Genomic DNA, 27,978 nt, shown 5'->3' on the forward strand with positions numbered 1-27,978 from the left:
ACTAATGCATTGCACTTCATTTAGAGCCAGGATACTATGGTGATGGACACCCTATAAATAATTAAATTAAAACAAATAATAAGTGAGATTTTCAAAGGCAAAACCAGAAATTAGGCATTCAACTTCCATTGACTCCCAATGGGAATCAAGTGCCTAACTGCCTTTGACTTTGAAAATCAACCCTCTAAATGTCTGCAGCTGGTTAGGGGTAAAACCCCACTAAAATATTTAGTACAATAGGCTTAGGAATATGTGCACAGATATCCATTTTTCTTTAATATTATAAATTTGCTTTTAGGCAAAGGAACATAGCTAATCACATTAAGATCAAGAGTGAAATAGAGTACAATCACAAAAATTAAGTATGGTTTGAATCACTATGTCACTGGTAAGATTTTTAACGGAAATTTTTGCCCTAAAAAAAGAAAAAAGAATGTAACACAATTTTTTCTTCAGTGAAATGGTTCAAATATTAAACAAAACTCAACAATCCAAAACATCCTGCTATCTAGTGGCCCCACAAAAATTCTGCTGATTTTCAATGTGTATTCCACTATCTGCACACTGCTAAAACAGTTATAAAAGGAAATGGAGGGAAACATTTCAGTACAGGATACACTGCAAACCTGATCGTAGAGCAGAGCGGGTAAGGTACCTAATAAATAGGAGAAATGAGAACCAAAACATTTCTTGATTGAGGCAGTAGTTAAGTCAAGAGATAAGCTTATTAGTTCTCTTCTTCTGAGAATTCAGGGGAGCTAGACTGACAGGTTGTAAGGCTCTTTTCCAGCATGGTTTTAGCAGAATTATTATGCTAGATAATTTGTTTATATTATGGTCACGTCTAAAGGGCCCCAATCATAGAAGTGAAGCTAGTCAAAAATTTTCCAACACAATAGTGTTCTGATGAGCAAGAAATCTGATTGAAAAGCAGGTCTCTCAGAAAGTGACTGATGTCGAAGGAGAAGCAAAGCAAGTGCATCATAATATTGAGCACCTGGACCCCCATGCCCCCGCAACTCTCCCCTGTGTGCAGTGTGACTTGTCACTGCCTATCACTCAGGCCTGTAACATGGGCATCATCTTCACCTAAGAACTCTCTCTAGGTTCTCACATCCAGGCTATGTCTAAAGCTTGCTGATTCTTTCTGTATAACGTCTCTAAGATATGGCCTTTCCTATCCATCCGCACAGCTCTCATCATCTCGATAACTGCAGAATCCTTCTCTCTGGCTTTGACAAATGCAGTCTTGCCCTGTTCATATCCTTCAGAATGCTGCTGCAAGGGTCATTCACCTAGACCGTTGCTTTGACCATGTCACCCCTCTCTTTGGATCCCACCACTGGCTTCCCCTTCTCTATTGTATCAAACATAAGCTGCTTGTCTTCGCTTTCAAGGCCCTTCACTGTCAATCCCCACCCTACCTATCCCCTCTCATTCATTATCGACTGCTTCTGCTCAGCCCATGATGTCAGCTTCCATTGCCCACTTGTTAAAGTTTCAAATAAGAGCCTTCATGCTTTCTCCCAGCTTCCCCTCACACTTGGGAGATTCTCCCCATAAACATCCTCAAAGCTACCTCAGGATCCTCCTTCCAGTTCCTCCTTAAAACTATCCTTTACCAGGTTGCCTTTAAAAAACTTGACAATGATTAGGTAGCTGCTGCATGGTTGTCACTGCCTATCATGCTAACCAGTATTGTATCATTGTTTCCTTGTACTCTCCCATTGGTCTGTCTCTGTCTGCCTGTTGTCTTTTCTCTTATACCTAGGTTTTGTGCTCTTTGGGGCAGGGACCATCTTTTTCTTTGGTGTTTGTACTGTGCCTAGCACAATAAGGCCTTCTCCTCATACCCCAACCCCTTTCACCTTATAAAAGCAATAGCAACCTCAGTGCAGGCCATTTCCTGGGATTAATGGCAAGCTGTCGCAAAGGTGTGCTTTCCTCACTGGATCTCCATTAAAAGCACTCCTGATGTGCAGTACTGTATGATATCACTGTGGTTGGGAGCTCAGCTATCCAGCCAGATCCAGCTTCCAAATACGTTCTTTGTTGTGGAATGGAAGTGTTTGTACTACCTCATTAATAATTTCAAGAAATCTATTATCAACATTGCTCAGAGATAAATTGCATCCTTGCAAAGTGTCCGCTGTTGGCTTGGGACAATCAATGGTTTTCACATAATAACCTCTACATGTAACTGACTGTATAAAATGATATAGGTAGGCTGACATTTTCAGCTAAGAAGAATTGATGAGCAAGAAAACAGAGGGACAGATTCTGGTCTCAGTTACACTAATGTAAACCTGGAGTAACTCCAAAGGTTTTGAGTGGAATTATTCTGGGTTTACTCTGACTTCAGAATCTGTCAAGTGTATTCTTGCTCATCAACTGCATCTGATTTAAGTGGAACTACCATGGGTATAGGTTTGTGTAACTGAGATTAGAATCTGGTTCACTATGCAGTATAATAAATACAATGTCATTTCAAATGTAAATAAAACAAACTAAACAAATAACATATTCAGCCTGTCATATTTCCAGAGAAATAAATTTACATGCATTCACGTGTGTGTACTTCTATTTTCAAATGTTATTTGTATAAATCTATTTTATATTGTGCTGAAAATGTATAAATTATTTCCTGGGGGCAGATCTTCTGCTGGTGTGAATGGTCATAGCTCCACTGATGACAATTTACACCAGATGAGAATTTGCCCATGTAGGTTTTTGGATTATTTTGTATATCTAGAGGGCATTTTAACATTTTAAAGGCAGAGAATCTGACAGGAACACTGCCTGTTGAGCTGGCTAGAAAACCCGAAATGAAATAGAATAGAACTAGTTTTATTTAAATGTTATTTAAAATGTCTATAGCCAACTATTATAGTTTTTTACATTTCTTATGGTATCTCTATTAAGAAATGACCTTCATTAAGATGTGACCTTTATTAAAATATGCTAATTCTAAATGAGAGATGAAAGTCAAAGTGTTTTTAAATTTAATTCACTCTATATTGTCTTACTGAAATGGTTAGTTTGGTCTTGATCCTGCTCCCACTGAAGTAAATGATAAAATTTTAATTGACTCGGAGTAAAATCAGGCCCTTTTTCTGTATCCCAACAGACCCTATAAATTGTAAAAGCGGCAAAGAGTCCTGTGGCACCTTATAGACACCTTATAGTCCTGTGGCACCTTTAACAGATGTATTGGAGCATAAGCTTTTGTGGGTGAATACCCACTTCATGGTTTGCCGCTTTTACAGGTCCAGACTAACATGGCTATCCCTCAGATACCTATAAATTGTGTTCACCAAGCAATAAACAGTGACACAATCACCTAAAACATAACATTGTTTTTCTGAAATGTATTAATGTCCCAAAACACAGATGGTGACGTAAACATAGTGAACATAACAGTGATGTTTTTGGTCTTTCATTTTCCTGTTTATTTAAAATAAAGAGCCAGATCCTCAGCTGGTATGAATTGAGTCACTCCATATTTTTCATGGCATCTTTACAAGTTGAGGATCTGGCCCATAGACTTTACCATATAGATTATTCTATGTACCTACACAAATATATATGCCCTACCTGGCATTTGTCTCTCGTCAGGATGGCTTTATTTTGTCACCAAAACAGGGCATTTTTATCGCCAAAAGTTGCATCGCAGAGTCTATGTATTCACTCTTTTGTTGACAAAACTCTGTAGTGTAAACAAGGCCTTAATTTTTTTTGTGAAACTGGCAGTACTGTAGCACCACATTTTAAAACCTGACTTGTTGACTGATCATTCTTGGGAGTCTTAAATATCCATCTCATTGTGATGACTAACCTGAGATTTTAACTCAGTCTGTACCGGAAGCATTAAACACACGCACACACCCACATACGCACACACCCACAAAACTGAGAAAACAATCCATTTAAGAACATCAGAACAAGTCAACACAGCCACTCATGTCACCACGTTTGTGTGAAGGCAGATTACTTTTGATCATCTCTTCTTTAGATGACTCTATTTTATTTTTGTAAAATAAACGGCTAAATGTATTGTCATCCGTCAGCAGGTGAATAAATTGCTAATATTCAGTAAAAGGTTTTTGTTCTTCAAATGTCTAGACAATTTTGATACAATATTTCAACAGCTGAAACAGAAGTCGACTTATATGACAGCAACAGTTTGTGTTCAGTACTCATACAATAGGTGTATTTAAAAGAAGTTGGAGAAGACAACCTAGTGGTTTAAATAGGAAACTATTTAGTGTTGTGAAATGAAGAGAGTAAAAGTGGAATACTATGTCTGCATCTCTGTCTTTCTTTTCTCTGACAGGTTGATAATGTATGGCTTTGTGAAGGCCATGATACATGTTGGCCAGTTAAAAGGAGGGGATTTTCACTTCACAGACTGTTTATTTTTTGGCTCGTTGATGTCTGCTACAGACCCAGGTAATGGTTTAAATTTTTTTTTTAACTTTTGGCCACAAAACTGTCAAATGTGAAGACCAGAATCTAATGTTTCCATCTGCTTGTGCTGATTTTACTCCACTAGCTGTTAAATAGCTGATATATAGTCTCGTAACCAGAAATGTTAGGTCAAAAGAAACATTTCACTATGTGGAAAGATTCTTCTCTTATTTATGTTAGTAGTTAGTTTAATTGTGCTTGTTTAGTCCACAAACTTTGAAATGTTGAAATGGACCAAACTCTAGAGGATGCCTCCCAGTGTCACTAAGGTTTAAGAAATAATAATACTAGAAGAAAAGGAATACTTGTGGCACCTTAGAGACTAACCAATTTATTTGAGCATAAGCTTTCGTGAGCTACAGCTCATGTATGCTCAAATAAATTGGTTAGTCTCTAAGGTGCCACAAGTACTCCTTTTCTTTTTGCGGATACAGATTAACACGGCTGCTACTCTGAATACTAGAAGATATATCCTTCTGTTCTAGATATGCAGGGTCAAATTTAGCATTGATGTAAGTGAACGTATCCTCCCCACTCTCGTCTTCCTCCCCCTTTTTAGGTCCTGATCCAATTCCCAATAAAGTCAATAAGAGTCCTTCTATTGATGTTAATGGAAGTTAGATCCTGTCCTTAATTATCAATGTGCTTGTAGATTTTCTAATTGTAGATACCTTAATTCCTGATAGGTTGTCTATTGCATATGTAATAATATGTGTAATATAGAAATGGGCCAGAACTAAAGCCCCAGGGCCACACATCCCTGAACTTTGGGAAAGTTCTTATCCAGATCCAAACTTTGCAGCGCAGACCAAACTCAAGTAATTAACAACCAATATTGCATGTAATTTAATGCCTACTTACGTAAAGTACCTAAACCATCTCCAATAGCTCTTCCAATATTCAGTCTTGCCTTGTTCTCTCATCCAGTTTCAACATTTCAGGCAGTGTTATTTGGTCCCTTTAATTCTATCCATGCATTTTCAATTTCTCAAAGAGATGGAAATTTGAATTAAATGCTTAATTGCTTTAATGATAGACGATGCTCAAAAGCATTTCACTGTGGTGTAGGACCTGCTAGTGGACATAAAATAGAATGTTAACCATTAAAAACTGTACTAATAGGAGAACTTATTCTACTTCTTATTGTTCAAATACTGGACCTTGATGTGTGCTGCTAGACTAGGAATGAGAGTGGCAATTTGACACATGATAATTGGTGATCTAACAAAAGAAATTATCTAGTCAAGTGTTATAGAAATAAGATGGAATAATAAATCACTAGCTGAGTGAAAATTGTATTTTCCACCTGATTTTTCATCAGCGCATTGGATTACAAGGTGTTGGTTTTTAAATAAACTGATTGTAATTGCCCTTGGTTGTGAAAAGAGAATAAGCCTAAGAAGGTAGTAAAAACTGATCTGTTGACAAGGCAGAAGTTGCTTCATATGAGCTTCTTATTTATCAGATCAATGACAAAATGGAAGAAATTGTATATTATATGTGAAGAATATAGCTCTTGGAAAGGTAAACACAGATGTGCAAGTGAGAGGTACAGAATATTGTGACATAAGTGTTGAGAATGGGAAGACAGTGATACAGCAGTCGAGGACTTGTTTTTTGTTTGTTGCTTTCTCTTACATAGTTTTGTATAAAATCAGTAAAGAGGAGATTCTCCACTATGCAAGATGCTTTCCTACTGAACTTGCGTTTGGACTTGGACTACCACTGTACTTGTGTTTGGACACACTGGGGAAAGTGTTTGAGGGTCTTGAAAATATACCTAATACAGATTCAATCTGGAAACACTGCAAGCTGCTGTAGAGATTTATGAAAATGTGTTCATCTATGAAGGAAAAACTGTAATACTGAGAATTTCCTGAAATACATTTTAATATTCTTCACTGCCTAGATTTTTTTGTTAAATTCCCCTAAAAATTTCTGCAATTAGTTTTGGGATACCTGGGAAATCCCCTCTAGTTTCTGGAATGTAACCACACCATCTCTGCAAAACAGCCTTTTTATTTTCCATAGCCCTTAGAAAACAAGTTCTGTCTGTCCCTATTGAATTTTTCTTTCTACAAAATATGTCTTCCCCTAACAATGCTTTAGAATTATCAGGAGAAGACAATGATGTTCCAGGCAAACCATCAGATGGACATTTTACTTTGAAAAGCACAGGCTTCTCTATGCAGAATTCTCCCTGCTGTGCTTATATAAATATAGTTTTAAACACCAGAGTTATGTGAATATTTTTTTATAATGCTGATCAAGTGGCATAATTTATCAAAAGTCAAGCAAATCAGATGTAATGGGAGGTATCATCTATTCTCATTACAGAAGAACATAATCAATCAGCTGAGAACTCTTGTGATCAACTGGATAATTAGTGTTATTACAGGTGCAACTTTAAGTACCTCAAGTTTTGTGACTAACTAGATAAAATATTTCACTAATGTTGAAGTATTAACAAGAGGAATTTAGTCCTGCTTGCCTGCTTTTCTTGGCTGAGCTTGCATTATTAAAAATGTTACTTTTCTTAATTTATTAAGCTAAATACATTGCATCCTAACCTGCTGAGGGTTTCCGCTATGATTATATTGTTATTATTTGTATAAAAAGAAGAAAAAGGGGGTTTCCTTTTATTAATTTTGGGTTTACATTATCTTATAAGACTTCCTAAAATAATAGAGCAGATTATTTTTTAATATCTCATTTTATAATTCAGTATGGACAAAGAAGGCATTCAGATTACTGAGCACAGTTACGTCTGAAGCAACCCCACTATGCCACATTTATACTAGTTACATTATTCAAACTTATAGAGTGAGGAAATATTCAGGCCCAGATTCTCAGCTATGATTCTGCCAACAGTCCTACCGGGCTGATGCAGCAGCTAGGAATTATGGGGGTGTATGGATTCCCCAATAGAGTTGGTTGCAAATATTTTCATGGAAAGTTTGTCCCTGTATTTTGTCATTTCAAAATTCAACACATCAGCCATCTCCTCTATACCAGCAGCAGGCAGGTGGTGACTTAGAAGCTGCAATGTGGAAACTTGTCCTGAGCATCAGAGATCCCTAGCAGTTGAGATCCCCATACAGTAGATTATTTGTAACAGTGTCATAGGATGGGTCATCTGCAAGGACTGAATTTGGGACCTCTGGATCTAAAAGCATGACCCTCTACTGTTTGACAGATAGTAGCAGACCCATAAACCTGTTAAGTGTCCAACTATAAAAGGGAAACAAAGACTTGCACACAGGTAATGTAGCTCTACACCGCCTGTGATCCCCATATGCCATGATGATCTTCCCTGGTCTAGATCACCCCTCTTTGGGGTTATTTTCCACAGGCACTCTAGTGCTGTGCAGCTGCACTGGGCCTCAGTTTATACAGCGACACAGTTGGAAATAGTTGATTCAAATAAGTAAGTCTGAGAATATTATTCCTATCAGGTGAAGAAACAAAAATATCAGTCTTCCAAATACATATGTGTCATATAATTTAAGATCTGCTGTGCTTACAAGTGCATCGTAGGCGTAGAGTACCCCATCTACCATAGTAAAGACTACATATCCAGGCCTGCTTCCTCTCTTCATTGTGATGAGATGGGTGAAACTCAAAGTTGCATTCAGATAAATATCCAAAATTCCTGATTATCTGAACTTCATGTTGGGATATGCCCTCAATGTGAGTTAACCCTCAGTTCTTCCACTGGACACAATCCATCAGCAAACCCTAGCTCCTCTTTCCGCTAAGTCTCCCTTCAGCAGTAGCACCCTTGGTGAGATCCATTTTTTCATCATCTGGTGGCCGGTCTTTTTTGAGAGAGGGCTGTGCAATTCACCCCATTGAAGGAGGACCCTCTGCTAGAGTGAGGAGAGGACCCCATGGCCTGTGCTGAAACAGTCCTGCTATTAGGGATAAATTAAATGGTAAAGGAGCCTTTGTATTGGTGAAGGTGCAAAAGACATACCAAATTGAATTGACTCTCAATAAAAATTTGAATTCATTTCTTTCTTGGCCAGATTAATTTGTTTATATTTAGTTTCTATCAACAAAGCAATCTAAATGTTGTACTATAAAACAGACCTTAGGCATTTTATTGGATTCTGGCTAGGGACATTCCTTCTTGTGTCTGAAATTCTCCTTGGCCAATTTATGATACTAAGTTATAGCTGAGTAGCTTTGTAATGGATGCATTTCAATGGTTCAGAAATTTGTTCAGGTCAGATAAGTGGTTATCTGAAGCTGATATCCATCTCCTTTGTTCAAAATAAGGCCAGAATTCTTGAAAGAGTGGGCTCCCAGCATTGCCAGACATTTTGATTTCCTTTCTTATGATATTTTAGCTGTAAACAACGAGAGAACAGTTTCCTTTCAATATTAGTGCACCTCTGCTTCTGCTCCTGGCCAAAGCCAAGAAGTGAAAAGGTGTGTTGGAAAGTAAGTGAAACATTAACCCAACATATTCAAACCTTGGTTCCGTTCTAATTTGGGGTAAATTTTTACTCAGTTGTATCTGATTTTCTAATCCCAAATGAAAGTTTCAATAATTAGAATCTAGAAATAATTAGAACAAAAAGCTGAGTCCCAGTTCTTTGCTCCCTTACATGGATGTGTAGTGGCTCAGTGCAGGGACCCTCCCACTCTGGGTCCTCGGGAGGCCACCCCGCCTTACTACATCACTGATACGTCGGCCGCCATGGGGAATGAAGCGGTCTCTGCTCACAGCTGGGGCTCAGGCCTGGGCTCAGGCTGGGCAGGAAACAAACAGTCAATTGGCCCCAGCCTTGGATCAAGGCAGGACAACAAAAAGTCTGGGGCTCAGGCCTGTGTGCAGGCCAAGCAGCAAATAAACAGTCAGTTAACCCAGGCCCTGGATCAAAGCGGGGAAACCCAGAGTCTGAGGCTCAGGCTTCTGGTGTGGGGAAGGGGAGACTGCCACCCCTGGGTTGGGGTGGCAGGAGGGACGCAGACCCACCCACTCCACTGTGTCCCGGCCCAAGGCCCTAGCAGTGACAAAGAACTTTGTTACTGGGTCAGCAGGGATCCACGCCACAACATGCTGACTCACCCTCTGTCAGCGTTGAGGCCAGAGGGGTCTGCTACCCCTGGGCCACTTCCACACTTCCCTTCTTGGTGTTGCCATGAGGAGGGGTCGAGGTTGATGATGGCTTCCAGGACCACAAGCAAGTCTTTGGTGGTCTGATCTGTCGGTGGTCCGGGCCAGCCGTCTTCTCCCTCCGGGGTCAGGTCTGATGGCAGTCTGGGCGGTCAGGGCCAGTTGTCTGCTTCCTCCAAGTCTGAATCAGCTGGCAGCCCCGGCGGCCCAGGCCAGTCCTCTGCTCCCTCGGCACCCTCCGCCGCTTCCCAGTTCAGGAGGCCACGGGAGGCATCTGGTCTCTCCAGTGGTTGCCTCCCTATTGAGATTTCTGGGCTGCCTTTACATACTTTCTGCCCCTCCCACCCACTTCCTGGAGGAGAGGCAACTAGGCCCTGGTTCCGCCCACTGGGCTCAGTGTGGGGGTCCTCCCACTCCGGGTCCTCGGGAGGCCACCCCGCCTCACTACAGGGTGCAATTCTCATTGACTTCAAAACTTGGCCAGTATTCTGCCTCATTAACAGAAGTAAGAAAAATTAGTCAGAGCAATGCTCCAATTCTGTATACTCACAACTGGATAATATGAATGCCATGGGTGTTCACATTAACAAAATTACTTGATCTTTGCCATAACCATAATAAAATGGGAGATTTGCTGGAAAGTGCTGCTTTAGGGCTTTGTCTTGGGTGCTGTTATTAGCACACTATTGTATAATGACATTCCAGTCTAAAGACATTTTATTTACCCGTAGCACTTTAAAAGAAAAAAACTTTTGACATTTAAAGCATGAGAAGCACATTTACCTCCACAGAGGTTTGCTGAAGCATAACTATTTCAAAGCTACATGAACTCCCTTACCTTTGGTCATGTTGATAATCACAAGGCCCTTTTCTATTTGGAGTTACTATGGTTACAGCTGCACAGAAGATGTGAGTTGTACTGTGGTGTGTGGGGATTTTTTTTATAAAAATAGATATTAACCATCAGCTAGAGCAGTTCTGGCACCTTACAAAATCACCACATTGTGTGTTTAAAAAGATAATTCATAAAAACAATGGTAAGATATTTCATAAACGGTGTGTAAATAATGTAAATTTAAAATATCTTTGTAATTAAAATATTTTGTTGATGCTTTCTCCCTTTTTCTCATTGAGCTAAGCCATGAGTAGGATGGGTGACTAGCAGTGTCAGGACTGTACAATTAAAATGGGACCTGTTATTTTTAGAGAAAAGCCTTTTCTGTATGGGTGGTTTAATTGGGTTGTCTCTCATCTTATTTTCTTCCAATTTGTCATTGAACTGCCTGTTAGGATCTGGGCTTATCAGATATGACAGATGGTTGTTACCTTTGTTATAATCAGAAGATGAAGAAGAGACAATGGCAGTCCCTTTGATCATTGTTTCAACTATAGGTATTTAATATTTCATTTTATATACAGTTTAGTTTCTTTTATTTTGATCCTCTTTTAACTAAATCACATATACTGATCTCATTTATTTTCTGGCTCCACTTTCTGGGTCTCCTAGTTCTTTTCAGCAACAGAACAACAAGAAAGTATTGGATATTGTTAGTCTGAATATTGCTGTGATTTCTTGACATTTCAAGAATGTTTTTACAGGAAATTAATTACAGAAAGTTACAGGAAATTAATAGCAAGCGTAGCTGTTCCCAGGTATGCCAAAAATATCCTTTATAAACCAACTTAATAGACACCTGTGTTGACTTGGGTAGGGCCAAGATTGTGCTAGATTGAGCATTTGCTACCATGTCACCTCAGGCCATGAAATACAGGAAAGAGAGAACCAGATTTGACTTAGATCAAATACTAAGAAATTCCCAGAAGTTCATCAGCTTAGGTTTCCTGTCACCGTATGTTTTAATGAAGATCATCAATGTGTTGGGAATCAGGACATGAATATGTCATCTGCACTTATGGCAGTGTTTTTTACTTCATCAAAAAAGTATTTGTGTGCAGTTCTCAAGGCAATATCTATCTATCTATCTATCTATCTATCTATCTATCTATCTATCTATCTATCTATCTATCCCTCCACTTATACTTACATGGCTATCAGAGAGCAAAATTTCAATCCTGAAATATGCTAAGTTCTTTAAGCAAAAGTAGTTTGACTTTTGCATACTCACTATAAAGTATTTGGGGATGTACCTTGATTATTTATCATCCTACATAAAACTCAGCTCTATCTATTCTTAAATGTCTTCCAAAAGCAACACAGTGTAGTATCTAATACCATGTTTTACTTCTAAGTATAAGATAAAACTATGGCGTCACAGATTTACTGTGATAACTGTTGGCAAATGACTTTTTAAAGGAGATCATTCTACATTCTAAAAAGCATTCTCACTGTAGTATAATTTAAAATATCATCTCCCAGGTATCCAAGTACTGATAAGTTATTTTAGTAGGTCCATGCATCATCCTGATTACTACTTACATGCACATATGGTTTTCTGAGTAACAGCCATGTTAGTCTGTATTCGCAAAAAGAAAAGGAGTACTTGTGGCACCTTAGAGACTAACCAATTTATTTGAGCATAAGCTTTCGTGAGCTACAGTTCACTTCATCGGACGCATACTGTGGATTCTACACTTTCCACAGTATGCATCCGATGAAGTGAGCTGTAGCTCACGAAAGCTTATGCTCAAATAAATTGGTTAGTCTCTAAGGTGCCACAAGTACTCCTTTTCTTTATATGGTCTTCTGTAAGCAGCTCACAATTAATCCCGTGTCCTGCCATCCAGCAGAAGGACTCTGTAGAATGAGGGGAAAAAAAGTAAACGCTATAAAAATAGATATATAAATCTCACATTAACTCCAGTTCAAATTATTGCAAATTCTGATTCAAAATAATCATATAGAATATCTTTGAGTCCTTAACCCAGGTCAATATGAAATCCAAGCCATTGTAGTTTACAACTCCAGAACTCCTAGCTGAGAGACTGCTAGAATCTATCCTAGGCTAGACAACAATCTGGTCATCTACACTTTTAAGTCTTATCTTTTCTTCTTCTCATATTTTGAGAGAGCTTGTTGGTGTGGTGATTTAATGGCTGTAATGTTTGTTTTGATTCTTCTCTATCCTTTTATTCATTTTGTTTGAAGAGGTGCTTAGAGAGATTTCTCTGTGCAGCCTGGATTCTTGATTCCTTACATTGGTTTTATCTGGGTTTACTTGTCCTTTAAAGCTGGTGGCAGAATCCTCCAGGACCAACATTAGTTGTTCTCGGGGGGCCTTTCTGTGCGACAGAGGGCACAGTTATTTCATAAATTCAAAGGCCAAAAGGGACGACTGTGGGCATCTAGTGTGCTTTCTGGTATGACACAGGCCCTAGAACTTCTCCAGAATATTTCTTAGAGCAGATCTTTTAGAAAAATATACAATCTTGATTTAAAAATTCCCAGTGATGGAGAATCCACCACAACCCTTGGTAAGTTGTTCTAGTGGTTAATTACCCTCACTGTTAAAAATGTATGTCTTATTTCCAGGAAGAATTTATCTAGCTTCAACTTCCAGCCATTGGATCATGCTGTACCTTTCTCTGCCAGATTGCAGAGCTCATTATTAAATACTTATTCACCATGTACATACTGATAGATTGTGATTAAATAACTCCTTAACCTTCTCTCTGTTAAAATAAATAGATTATGCTTCTTGTGTCTATGGCTGTATGGCATGTTTTCGAATCCTTTAATCATTCTTGTGGCTATTCTCTGAACCCCCTCCAATTTATCAACATCCTTCCTGAATAGCGGACACCAGGACTAGTCAGAAGTGCCAGCTTGAGATTCCCCTGTTTATACATCCTAATACACCAGAATATTACGTAGCAGAATATTTCAACAGTCACCCATCCCTTAGATCATTGTTTTTTACACAGTAGTCTTGTCTGCTTGGAGCTCTTTGTTAAAATGTCTCACCACTGAGCTAGTGCTGGTGCCCCTCCCCCGGGTGGAAACAACAGCCGTTGGCAGTTTTACTAAGCGGAAGGTTAGATGGCACAGTGGTTAATAATGTTGGCAGGCAATCTGCAATGGTGAAAGATTGTAACGACAATGTCACTGTAAGCCCAGCCTGTGAGACTCTTCCCTAAGGAAATTCCAGACTTTTCTAGTGTATGGTCAAGTCCGGGGGAAACAGGGGAGAGAGGGGGCACTTGAAAAAGGCAAAACCGAGCCTAGCCCTGAATGTTCAATACCAAGTATAGATGGTGGCTTCTTGCTTGCTAAGTGGAAATGGGACAGCAAGAGAGAACACACTCCCCCATCCAAAAACTATCATATACCTTCCAATGCAGCAGCATTTTCATTAGTTCCCAGTAAGATTCCTTTCCTTTCCTTTGTTTCCACTCCTCATTTATAAGTTGCTTTATTAGGGGAGGCCAAAGTGGTGTATGGGAACTTTGCTTTAGAACAACATTCCTATGTGGAACTCAGGATCAACTAGAAATACAGGTGCACATGGGTTAAAATCCACACCTCATCATGCAGCCCTCAGCATCAACTACTACAGCTCTTTGATTTCATGCCCAGAATAAGGGAATCTTTCTAGAAACCCACTGATACCCAATGAAGGAACTGAACAGACATTCAGTGCTCATTTCCTCTCTGGTTTTCTATCTCATGTAGGCTCTCTTTTTGCAGTCTCACAGCCAATCATTACAGGGTCTCTCCTCTGTTGTTGGTTCCAAAGAAGCCCTATCGGTATTGGATCTGGAATTTAATAAACTTTGAGGGAGAAGCGGTGGAGTCAGTGTGGCAATTTGTGATTTAGGAAAGAAATCCATCCAGGTCACTAAGGGCTTGTCACTTAAAATGCTACAGCAGCACAGCTCCAACACTGCATCTGCACCACTTCAGTGTAGACACTTCCTATGACTGTGGCAAGGGTTCTCCTGTTGGCCTAATTATCCACCTCCCCAAAAGACAGTACCTAGGTTGACAGGAGAATTCTTCCATCAACCTAGTGCTGTCTACACAGGGACTTAGGTTAGCTTAACTGCGTTGCTCAGGGATGTGAATTATTCACACCCGTGAGCAACATAGCTGTAAAGTTGACCTAATTTTCTAGTGCTGTCTACATGAGGACTTAAATTGGCTTAACTACGTTGCTCAGGGATGTGAATTATTTGCACCCCTGAGCAGTGTAGCTGGGTTAACGCAGTTTTCTAGCATAGACCAACCCTTGAACACTGTTGGAATTTTCCTCTCCCCTCACTATTCAGGGATTGCTGGGAAATGCTGTTCCATGGCATTCAATCAATAGCCTTGGTTCAGGGACAGGGCATGTTGCAAAAAGGGTCTATCTAAACTCTGCCTTCTCTTCAGATGTGGAAGAAACATTGAAAGAGCTGGATAGGCTAAGAAGTCTCTCCCAGAAGAAGGGGCAAGCGATTCATTATTCTGTTGATTTCTTCATTATTTTCATGCATTTTAGGTTATGTCTACAGTAGCACTTTTGTCTGTATAACTTATGTCGCTCAGGGCTGTGAAAAAACACACCCCTGAGCGACATACGTTACACCGACAGAAGTGCTGGTGTGCACAGCACTATGTCGGCAGGAGATGCTCTCCCACCACACATTAGGGGTGGTTTAATTATGTCTACGGGAGACCTCTCTCCCGTCAGCATAGAGCGGCTACATTGGTACAGCTGTGCCACTGTAAGCTCTCCAGTATAGATATGGTCTTCATTTCATTTGACTAGACTTGGAGTCAGATCCCTCTAGAGAGGGGCTCTGATAACTTCCAGAAGGCTGGGGGAGGAAGATACTTGAAAAGGGAAAAAAAATTGTTTGTTTTCTTGGAAATAACTTCATTGGTGTGGATCTTTGTTTGGTTTGGCCTACCACACCTATATAAACTTTGCTGTTGGATTCTTGGTTACTGTTTACTTTTCCTATTACTATTTCCCAGTTTCTGCATTTAAGACCTTGCCGATAACTTAATATTGGAAGTGGCAAATGCTTGTTTTCACAGATATGGGAGACGGAATCATTTTCTATGGAATAGGGCATCCAGAATAGTACTTCAAAGCTGCTGTGTTAATCTGGATCATGGTACATAAAACCCCATAGGAGAAGTGAACATCATAATTGGGACTCTAAACTAATATTAGATTCCAAACACTCCCGTTGCTAACACCTGTTGAAAAATCCTTTTAGCAGTGGTTTCAGTTCTACCAATATTCTGTACATAAGGTCCAAAATTCTAGAAAGAGAAAAAAATCACCCACACAAAGCAAACGTTAGTTTGTGAATCTTCAGTGGTAGCTTTAGTGTAAAAATTCCCTTTTCTGAAATGTCAGATGTAAACCTGAAACCCTGGGGGCACTTCTAAACTTCAGGATTCCTATGCTATGAAGATTTAGTCAATTGCACAATTATGTACCAGAATGTACCAGTGAAGCAAATGCAGTGAGATACTGCATAATTTTCCAAACATACAAATCATTAGGAAGCTTTATGTTAAACTTTTGGTTGAAAGGGAAACCTCTGTTTGTTTCATGAAAACAGTGAATATGAATAGTAATACAGAGCATATGCACAATACTTTTCACCCATAGAACTCAAAGCACCTTACAAAGATGGGTCAGCATTATTATGCTCTGTTTACAGATAGGGAAACAGAAACACAAAGTGACTTGCCCAACATCAGTTTCCTTCTGACCCAAATTGAATGAGTTATTTCATCAGTAATCTCAAAATATAAATACAAGTTTTTAGGAAAAAAATGTTAAAATTAATGTCACTAAAGTTGTTTATAAACATCAAAGAATTAAGCCTCACAATCTATTTGGGAGATGGGTAAGTATTAACAATGACTTGTTCATGGATAGGTAAATTGGGGTTCAGATCACACAGAAGGTCCATGGGAGAGCCAGGGATCATCCCTGAGTCTCCTTACCTCCAATTCTGTGTTTTAGTCACAAGACTATTTCCCTCATATTAGGGGTAATCAAAGGTATAGTTTTAGTTTGTGTGGCTGAAATGTGGCAGGGAGGGAGTGGTCATTTCTAGTTTATGTAAAGCATGACTCTTAAAGTTATTGCTGGATTTAGGGAACTGGTGTACTTAAATGTATCCCTTTTCTAATGTATTTCATTCAATTAATGGGCAAACTGTCATGTTATATTGTTTAGATGTTAAAACATGCTTATCAAAACTCGTTCCCTTCCATTTAGCTCATTAGCTATTCTAAAATTATGAGAATAACAAGCTTACTTTGCTCTGTATGTTTCCTTCTAGTGACAGTTCTGGCTATTTTCCACGAGCTGCATGTGGATACAGATCTGTATACCCTCCTTTTTGGAGAGAGTGTCCTAAATGATGCTGTGGCTATAGTTCTCACATAGTAAGTACAAACATCTGTATTCCTTAAACAATGAAATAACTCTGAATTGTCTTGGTAAATAGCTCTCTCCAGACAAATATCAATGGAGAGTTTAAAGATTGCATTAAAGGCGTAAACTTCTGGAAATGTAATTGGTGCATTAAGTACTCAATTTCCAACGTTAATGGGATATGTGTGTCTGAACTGCCATTTTTGGTTGTGAATACTTAGCCCAGAAAGCAATAAATGTTTTAAATGTGTATATTAAATCTGATTAATGTTCTACTCTAAACAATGTGTCTGAATGGAGTTGTGCTACTAGATCCTGTAAACATGGGAGGTTTGCCAGATTGGAGGCAGAAGTTCAGGACCAGAAGCTATCTCATACTCTTTTTTTCTGCAATCTATTGTTTTCCGAGGCAAAACCACAAAGCAGTGCAGCATAGTACTGCTTATCTCCCTGTGTCTATTAAAACCAGCAGGCTTTCAGCCAGTAAATGTAAGATAATATTGCATAGCACCTTTCATTCCCAAGGATCTTAAAGCACTTCACAAATGATGGGCTACATTTACCCTGGGTTTATGCTGCCATATAAACACAAATGCTAAGTACGTGATTAGAAGGTTCCCAAGTTGGCTTCAACTGCCATGTCTCTCACAGCCTATCATTCTTTGGACCATTGCTAAAAAATTAAAACAACCACCCCACAGCACACTCAGAATGTGCTCTTCAAAGTTTCATAACTTTGCCAAATCAAACCTGATTTTCATCAGCATGCCAAAAGATACTTCTCCTCAGTGAAGACTATTTTCCTGCTAAATGTCTTCCTTGGACACTACAGCTGTTCAAAGACAGATTACAAGATTTTTTTTTATATATTGTGAAACATTTTTTCCCCTCTCTCTTTATATTCAATGACATATTAACTTATTTTTTTCCTGAAACTATCCAGAAATATTTAACAAGGCAGTTACCAAGTCTGGAAAATTTACAATCATATAGATCAGGGGTGGGCAAACTATGGCCCGGGGGCCATCCAGACGTTTTAATCCGGCCCTTGAGCTTCTGCCAGGAAGTAGGGTCCGGAGCTTGCCCCGTTCTGGTGCTCCAGCTGGGGAGCAGCGTCAGGGTCTTGCCCACTCCATATGGCTCTCGGAAGCAGTGGCATTTCCACCCTGCAGCTCCTACTCGTAGGGGCAACCAGGAGGCTCCGCATGCTGCCCCCACCCCAAGTGCTGCCCCCGCAGCTCCTATTGGCCGGGAACCTCAGCCAATGGGAGCTGCAGGGGTGGCACCTGTGGACAGGGAGTGTGCAGAGCCACCTGACTGCACCTCCCAGTAAGAGCCAGCGGGGGGATATGCCACTGTTCCTGGGAGCTGCTTGAGGTAAGCGCTGCCTGGAACCTGCCCCTCTAACCCCTTTCCGTGCCCCAGCCCTGATCCCCCTCCCACCCTCTGAACCCCTCAGTCCTAGGCCGGAGCACCCTCCTGAACCCCCAACTCCTCATCCCAAACCCCACCCCAGAACCCAATTGTTAGGGGGCTTATTCCTTCACCCACTTACTTCCCTGGTCCTTCTCGCATGAACAGAGAACAACAATACCCGAAGTCCGAAGGTGCAAACAATTCGATGTTTATTGGGGTGAACTTCCAGCAAGCTTAAATACAAGTTCCTTTTTTCCTTATTTTCGAATCCCAACTTACTTCCTGTTTGCCCCTAATTTATATAGTAATATTCTTAGCTATACCTTAACCAATCATTCTACTAAAATTTAACTAACCAATCCTAACATGGATTAGCTAACCAATTATATCCCACCACCTTAATTAGTTTACACCCAGCAAAATTAATTATACAGCAGACAGAAGCAATCACAGAACCAGACAGAGACCATGCCAATAAACAATAGCAAAGTGGGAACTATAATGACAAAACAATACAGAAGTGAGGATTTCACAACTACATCTGTAAAGACATAAGAGTTTCCCAGCTGTGTCTATTGATAAGTGAGTTCTTACCAGACAGAAAACTATCAACCTCAATTTCCTTTTACAGCTTCTAGGCACTTCCCTTTCTCTGGAGGTGATAGGCACTATAAGGACAGGATTAAATTCCTAACAGCCCAATAGCACCTTATTTCAATGTGACTAGTTTGGAATGTGAGGATGTGACCATTCACTTCCCAGCTTATGGCTGCCTCTGTCGCTTAGCCAAAGGCCTTAGCCTAAGAACAGGGCCTCAGACTGTCACAGTAAGAGAAGGCCCTTACACTGGCAGACAGTGATTTTGATTCTTTCTTTTATACCTCTAACTAGCCAAGTGATAGGAATACACCTAAATTCTTAGAGTATAGGCCTTTACAGACAGGCCTGAATATCTATATCCTAACACCAATCCCCATTTCATGAGCATTCATGACCTGCCATACAGTTTCCATACCAATATGTGGCCCTCGGGCCAAAAAGTTTGCCCACCCCGATATAGATAAAAGATTTGAAACATAAGCAACTGAAAATAGGGGGCTAGTACAGAAATATTCCAGCAACCTTAGATATTACTCTCACTACATGCTCTAGCTATATTAAAATATGAAAATAACTGACAAGTGAGTGAACAAGGCCCTGGTTCAGGAAAGCAATCCTATTCTGGAATGCAATTAAGCACGTATTTAACTTCTGTTGACGTCATTATAAGTTATGTGCATGCTTAAAGTCAAGCCTGGATAAAACTAAGCACATGTTTAAGTCTTTCTTGAGTCTGGGCTATAATGCAGCCACCTCTGGGATGGAACACAGCAACTGTCTGATAACGCACAGCAATACTACTCAGAAGTGCTTAAAGGACAAGGCATGTAGAAGAATTTCATATCCTCTTTAAGTTGTAAAGTGAGTTTTGGTAGATAGTATGTAATGAACCAAACTGGGGATTTTTCTCCTTTGTTATGACAGCTTGTTTTCACAGCCAGTACATAATTCTTGCTAGATATGTAAGATTAGTGTTAATACTCCTATTTAATTGTTCATTATCTAAATACCAGTCCTCTTACATTCACCTACACTTAAGCTCTGCTTTTGTTTTCAGAGCAAGAACAACATTTCCATCTACTGTCAAGGGTGTGAGCACACAATCTGATGCTTAAATGTAGCACAGATGTCACATTCAGTTAAGGTAGTCAGAACGTGTAACTTAACAGAGTATCTATTGTACCAGAAAACAAAATGGACAGAGGGAAATTTAAATCAGAGACTAGAAAAACTGAAAGAATTGTCACAAAATAAAAGCACACAGTTAAAACAGGAATCTACTGTACTAACCAAACTTATAAGAAATACTCAGATGGTAAAGTCTGGGTTTCTTTCTTTGATTCTGTTTTATTTGAGCTGAGCTAGTGCAGGATTTCCTAGTGAATAGCCATGTAACCCTTAAACCTAGAAGCAACTCAAACAAACAAACAAACAAAAAAAGCCAGAATTTGTAAAGTATCATTCGTTTTCAGCAGTTGGACTGCCAAATCACATATACTTCTTCAACGGTCAAACTCTGAGGAACCACTAAATACAACACAAACCTCAAAAGCACAGCAATATTGTATAGTCCACAAGTCAGGAGTTTCTAACACCTCCGCTTTTCCCTGTACACAAATACAGGTCATAGGGTTTAGTTCATATATCTGCAAGTGGAGACTGAAGATAGATAGGAGTATGACAGGTTTCAGAGTAGCAGCTGTGTTAGTCTGTATCCGCAAAAAGAAACAGAGTACTTGTGGCACCTTATTTAAATTTAAATAAATTTGTTAGTCTCTAAGATGCCACAAGTACTCCGTTTCTTTTTGCTGATAGGAGTATGCTTGCCATAAACACTGTTTTTTCTTCAGAGCTTTCTCATCTGTTTTTCTCTGTTTCTGACAGATTGTAACCCTAGTCTCTGCAGTAGGATCTGTTTACACTAGCAAGCTAATATATTTTTCTGTATATTTTCAGTAGTGAAATTTGCATCAGACAGTAAAGGAAATTCCTACACTTCTATAGATGACGTTGAAAAGAATCTGGGAGATGTTTAATTTCTAGCCTAAATAATGAGTTGTTGTACCAGTTGTGTAAACCTCAACCCTACCATGATCTTCTTTCCTGCGGGCTTTTAAGTAAAGATGTACTGCTGATAACATCAACTTCAGTGAGTTAGCACCCCAGTAAATCAAACAGCTTCCTTCTAGTTGCATGCGGAAGTATTGTGTTCTAGTGTTAAGAAAGTGCAGCAACTTTCATCCCATGGCACAGACACCATTTTATTTTTACTTTTTGAAAGTGTTACTCAATGTTTTTGCGATGTGGTGCAGTGACAATGATGTATAATGTATAATTAGACTGGCAGCAGAATATTTAAAAATGTGAAGCTCTATACACAGAAAGGATCCGTAGTAATAGTATAGTGCGATGCTTGTTCGTATATTATTTAATGAGTAAAGAGAAGAGAGAATAAAAGAGGGGCTGCAAAATGGGTTTCATCAGACAGCTGAAGAAACCCTAAATGTCTGCAAGCCTGACTCATTTTAAATGCTAAGGGGGATCTTACATTTATGCATATTGCCTCTTACCCCAGAGGATCCCAAAGTGCTTAAAAATGATTTGCCTGACTCTTGGCAGGTTCAATATGGGTTGGGAGGAGAGAGGGAAGGTTCAGTGTTCCTCCAGCTCCACTTCACCTACTTATGGACAGACAAACATGACATGGCTGCTTGTCCTTCCTGAATGGAAGGGACTGCCTATTGCACACTAATAGGAGTCATGTTGGGACAGGTTTGCTCCCCCTATATTTCTCCTCTTTTATGCATCAGTCAGTGAGAGGAGGACAGTACTCAGATGAGCTCACATGAGACCTTTTGTACCCATTTAGTAAGTGACGCTACTCAGTGTGCTACCACATGAAGGATTCCACCTGTCTTTAAATAACATAGGCCCGATACCTCCAGATACCATCCGCATGAGCACTTCAGCTCCCCCACCAGCAGAAGCAGCTTTCCAGTGTGGGGTTGCCAGGTGTCAACTTTTCGACTGGAAAATCTGATCAAAAAGGGACCTTGGCAGCTCCAATCAGCACCACTGACCAGGCCGTTAAAAGTCCAGTTGGTGGCACAGCAGGACTGGCTCCACACGGCTCCCGGAAAGTGACTGGCATTTCCCTCTGATTCCTAGGTAGAGGGGCAGCCATGGGGTCTTTGTGCAGGAACCACGGCCAATTGGAGTTGTGGGGGTGGCGCCTGTGGGCAGAAGCAGGGCACAGAGCCTCCTGGCTGCCCCTCTGCCTCGGAGCTGGAGATACATGTCACCACTTCCTGGGAGCTGCCTGAGGTCAGAGTTGCCCAGAGCCCACACTCCAAACCCCCGCCCACAGCCAAACTCCCTCCCAGAGCCTGCAACCTCTTTTGCACCCAACCCCCCTGCACCAGCCCGGAGCCCCCTCCTGTACCCCAAACTCTTCATTCCTGACCCCATCCCAAAGATCACCCCCCCACTGGAGTCCTCACCCCCTCTCACACCCCAACTGCCTACCCCAGCCCGGAACCCCCTCCCACACTCTGAACCCTGCATTTCTGGCCCACTCAAGCTGGCGCCTCCAGCCTAGAGCCTGTAGACCCTCCCACATCCCTGCCCCAGCCCTGAGCCCCCTCCCACACTCCAAACCCCTTGGCCTCAGGTCAGAGTCCCCTCCAGCATCCCAAATCCCTCAGCCATGGCCCCTCCCCAGAGCCTGCCCCCCCCCAGCCAGAGCTCTTATCCCTTCCCACACCCCAACTCCCTGCCCCAGCCTGATGAAAATGAGCAAGTGAGCGAAGGTGGGAGAGAGCAAGTGACGGAGGAAGAGGGGATGGAGTGAGCAGGGGTGAGGCCTCAGAAAAGGGGTGGGGAGGGGGCGGGGACTTGAGGAAGGGGCAGGGTAAGGGTGTTCGGTTTTCTGCAATTAGAACACTGGCAACCCTATGGGCCAGTGGCCCTTAGAACCATATTTTAATCTATATAGTTTTATAGTTTCCTTGGTAATGAATGCTATACAGTTACTCCCCACTTAACGTCCTCTCGCTTAACATTGTTTCGATCTTACGTCCCCGCTCCATTACAGAACATGCTCCGTTTAAAGTTGTGCAATGCTCCACTATAACATTGTTTAGCTGCCTGCTTTGTCCACAGCTGGCAGCCCCCCTATCAACTCCCCTACGCACCCCCTCCACCCAGTGCCTCCTGCCCACCGGCAGATCTCGCGGATCAGCACCTTCCCCCTCCTCCCCCCGCCTCCTGCCCGCAGCAATCAGCTGGCTTGTGGCATTCAGGAGGCGGGGGTAGGGGGAGGAGTGAGGATGTGGCGTGCAGAGTAAAGGGGGAGGGAGGAGAAGAGATGGTTTAAGGGTGGGGGCTTGGGGGAAAGGGTGGAGTGGGCGGCCCGAGGGTTGAGCCCCCCACACCGGTGCACCTCCCAACTATAATAATGTACTGTATGCACAGTGTGTTTGTAAACACATAGCACATGCACACTACCCTCCCCCCGCCCTTTTTTTTTTTTTGCCAGAGAAGGTGGGCCTGGGCAAATATATAACATTCCATTGTTGTTTGTTTTATCTGAAAATTCTGCCCTGGTAAGAAAGTAATGGAACCTGTTCATTTTTCTGCAGTGACATAATGAACTTTCATGGGTTTCTTTATGAAGTTGTACATTTCCAAGTAGCTTGTAATGATGAAGAAATCTCATTTTCAAAGCCTCTGAAAACCTCTGAAAAAAAGAGCTCTTGTCTTACATTACATGGATTCCAAGTCCATTTTTCAAGATTTGACTGCAGGATTTGACATTATTTCTAGCCTGTGGGTAATAAATGAGCTGTCCTCATATACTAGACTCCTTTTAATAGTTTAAAAGAGACTGAAATTTATGGGCAATAATTTGCAGATTGTGATTCTTCTCATTTTGCTTGGGTCTTCTCTCATCAGGTCAAAAATGATAGAGTTTATCCATTACCACATGGTAACCCCAAAAAGGAGAAATTTCAACCACTTAGTATAGGCCAGTAGCAGGGGCTCACAGTGTTGAGGGTCTATGCTATGGAGAAAGGGGGCGGCAAATTTGCACAGCTTTATTTGTGATTAAAGGGATGACTTACCCAAAATATAGGCAGACTTCCTTTAAACAGGGGGATTGTTTTTTTGTTGAAGTTTTAGTTTCATGGTTCCCTCTGAGTCCTTCAAAGTGATACAAATTCATCCAGTGAGCATGTTCCCCCTAGTGTAGTAATACTGTGTACAAGTAGATGCCATGCTCAAGCCATTTATTCTTGCCATGAGTTCACTGGAATCTTGTATGGGATTTTCTAAAATCACACGGGGAAAATAATGAAGCACTGTTACTCAAAGTGTGGATCAGCTTCCAGCAGGAAATGACAGTACAGTCAGTGTTCAGTTTGTGTTGTATAGGCATAATCTATGGCAATGGGTCTCAAGAGGTGGACCATGGAACTGCTCTGGGTAGTCCACAGAGCTACATCTAACACAGTGGTGTAACTTACTAGTAGATGCAATGATGATACTTCCTGATAGTTTTAGGCCAGTCCAGGACAATCTTAGGAATAATAAAAACTATTTTGACCAACTAGACTTAACACAGAAAACAAAAGAAATAAGGACCTTAGACTCTGCATGACTACTTCAAGTATTTTGGGGTTGACTATTTCTCTGGCATAAATTCTACCACGATTATATCCATGGACATCTCTTAAGTGAGAGGGGAAGCAAACACAGGAAACCAAAATGAAAAAGTGCAGTTGAAGGCTAAAGAAATTCTGATAGCAAACAGAAAGGCAAACTGGAAAATCACCTGAAGAGACTAGAGAAAGGAAGTCAAGCAACAAGGGGATATTCAGTTCTAAGATATGTAAAGTCCATTTGGCCTGCATTGTGTGTGAGAGAATAAATAGAAATGCTCAATTTACCTCCTCTGTGGGCTTGATCCATTGGCTACTGAAGTCAGTGGAAGTCGTTCCATAGGTGTAGGATCAGGGTCTTAACTAGAACTGAGTGAAAATTCTCCAACACAATAGTTTTCCTGGAAGCCCCAGTGTGGTGCATGTTCTGAGCCTGATGAGTCATTTGAGTTAATTACCTGTGAGTCCTAAGAGTTCAGCCAGTCCACAAGCAAGAGTCTAACCAGGTGACCCAAAGGAAAGCATATAGGTTCCTAAAGTAAGTTGCAACTCCAGTCTGCTCAGCATTGCTACCTTGTTGGGGATGCTCCCTGCTACCGTCTTCTGACAGACTAAAAAGAAAAGGAGTACTTGTGGCACCTTAGAGACTAACCAATTTATTAGAGCATAAGCTTTCGTGAGCTACAGCTCACTTCATCAGATGCATATTGTGGAAACTGCAGCAGACTTTATATATACACAGAGAATGTGAAACAATGCCTCCTCCCACCCCACTGTCCTGCTGGTAATAGCTTATCTAAAGTGATCATCAGGTGGGCCATTTCCAGCACAAATCCAGGTTTTCTCACCCTCCACCCCCCCACACAAATTCACTCTCCTGCTGGTGATAGCCCATCCAAAGTGACAACTCTTTACACAATGTGCATGACAATCAAGTTGGGCTATTTCCTGCACAAATCCAGGTTTTCTCACATCCCCCCACCCCCATACACACACAAACTCACTCTCCTGCTGGTAATAGCTCATCCAAACTGACCACAGTGGAGCTGTCCCTGATTTGGATCCTTTGCCCTTGAGTTTTTGGAGCATTATGCAGGGTGGATTTTGCCACAGAATTTAGTGCTCTGCTTTTTGCTTTGATTCCGGAGTCCACTGAATAGCTGGTTTTACAGTGACAAGACAGCTGCATGTTTTCATATTCTTCCTTAAACTGCAGTTATAGTCAGAAAAATGGCTATTAAAAATGACATTGTGGGGTTCTGAATATACTCCCTTAACCACTTCTATATCCAGTGTGCTCATTTAAGAGTCAAAGGCTTTTCTAACAGCCAATACTGACAGCCTGGGATCTGAAAATCAAGCTGTTTCTTTTTGCTTCTTCTTGTCCATCGAGCACCAGTAATATGGATTCTGCAGTTGGAGCTTAGCTAACAGTTTTGTTGATGAAATGTGTGACTAACTCTTCCATAAGTTCGGTAGTGTTAATAGGGGTAAAACTTGTTCTTCTCTGGAAGTAAGTAAATGATTTGCAAAGACAGAGAGCAAGTGTGCTGAGTTAGAATATGCCACTTTTCATGGTGTGCTGAAGGTTCTGTTTCTTAACTGTACTCTAACTTATATCCAGTACCCATCTTTTACTATATTCCTGTATAGCGTTTGGCCCTACCATTAGTCCAGTCCCAGGGAAATAAACTGATGCTAAAGGGCCCTTATTTTTGTCCAGTCTTTGAAGTGAACAGCAGACTACAGGGAATACTTTTAACATTTTGTTTCCTTTGATGCAAATGCATTCAGTCAGCTTGCATCCAAAAGGAATAATAAAAATGAGTGTCTTTGCTTCTTATTCCTTGTCATTTGTAGTTCAAATAGAAGGCTGTTCGACCCATGCTATGACAATGAAGGATGCATGCCTCTGCTCAATTCCACCAATTGAGATTTGTAGGGAACTTCTTGCATTTCATTGCAAGCTTCACAAAAAATGATTGTTTCAATATTGACTCGTCACACTGGGGTTCCACGATTGGATGGTTAGGTAAAAAAAACTGATTGCTTCTTCAATTTCAACTGTACTTTCACCATTCATTCGCTCTGATTATGGTTGGCTCATATTTAGGAATATCTTCACCTCTTCAGGCATTGCAATAAAAAAAAAAATAAAAAATATGCACCTAATTTGGGCTTCCAATATATATGTGCACAGACAAGAAATTATCTGTACAAAATAACCATATAGTTGCATAAATATACACAAGTGCAAAACACTGTCCATTGTCGTGTAGTTGGTCCCTATTTGTTTACAAATGTGTATTTTGTGAACACATTTACTTGTTTGAATGTCTGTGCACACACTTTGTGTGTACCATTTAGGTGCCTGGTTTTGAATATTTATCGTGTAGTGCCAAAATTTGCCTTTGAGTATAGGGTGACCAGATGTCCCGATTTTATAGGGAAAGTCCCGATATTTGGGGCTTTTTCTTATATAGGCACCTATTACTCACCACCCCGTCCCGATTTTTCACACTTGCTATCTGGTCACCCTACTTGAGTATGGGGTGATGGCTGCCATTGATGTCACATGAAGTCAAACATATAGGATATGTACATAAGCAGAATTTACCCCATAGCATCCAGGTGCATTAGAAAAAGGATCTACTGAAGCTAGTTTCAATAGAGAAAGAGAAAATGATCAGAATAACGTACTGTTATTATTTAATATGTATAGTGTTACAGCAGACAGATGCTCCAGTCAGGCTTGGGGGCCATCATAATAACCATTGTACAAGACGATAAAAAGACATGACGTGTCTCAAGGCCTGTCAAGGAAGAGAGACCAGGGAAATGGGAGCAGAGGTGGTATCAGGCAAGGGAATGGGTGGTGGGAAAAGAGATGAGAAGGGACGAACAGAATTCCAGGATAGTGGTAGATGCCACTGGAAGCAAGACAGTGGGGTAAGGATTTGTTGGGATGAGAGGAGGGTGGGCGAGTGAAAATGAGGACTAAGGAGGTGGAATTGGTGGAAGCATTGACGGGGAAAGGTATGTGGAAAGGAGAAAAAAATGTTTGGGTTTTGCTAATTTCTTTTCATTATATAAATAACTTTATTTTGTTTTCCCATATAAAAGGTACTGGTGATTTCTTATTCCTGAGAGGATGAACGGGGAAGAAACACTTGTAAAAGGTGACAGAGGGGGTTAAAATTTAAGTTCTTAAAATCATGGGAGAAAATAAGGTTTTGGGTGGGGACTTGAGCCAAACATTTTATTTATTGAAACCCTTAGACAGCACTGAGCCCAGCCTATACTGCTAATACCACGTAGCAGAAAGGGCACACACAGGGCAGTAAATCAGTTATTCAGTCAGTCAAAT

At 40.8% G+C, this 27,978-nt stretch overlaps 1 protein-coding gene across 1 annotated transcript in view; it reads left to right on the plus strand.

Moving 5' to 3' along the window:
- The window catches only part of SLC9A9 (solute carrier family 9 member A9), a 325,848-nt gene that overhangs the window by 80,203 nt on the left and 217,667 nt on the right, over nt 1-27,978 (plus strand). Inside the window, exons 5-6 of the mRNA XM_073359753.1 lie at nt 4,334-4,449; nt 16,841-16,946. Coding sequence (XP_073215854.1) covers nt 4,334-4,449; nt 16,841-16,946 — 222 coding nt within the window. The remainder of the gene's footprint in view (nt 1-4,333; nt 4,450-16,840; nt 16,947-27,978) is intronic.

This window comes from Lepidochelys kempii, chromosome 9, assembly GCF_965140285.1.
Source record: "Lepidochelys kempii isolate rLepKem1 chromosome 9, rLepKem1.hap1, whole genome shotgun sequence".
NCBI classification, from domain to species: Eukaryota; Metazoa; Chordata; order Testudines; family Cheloniidae; genus Lepidochelys; species Lepidochelys kempii.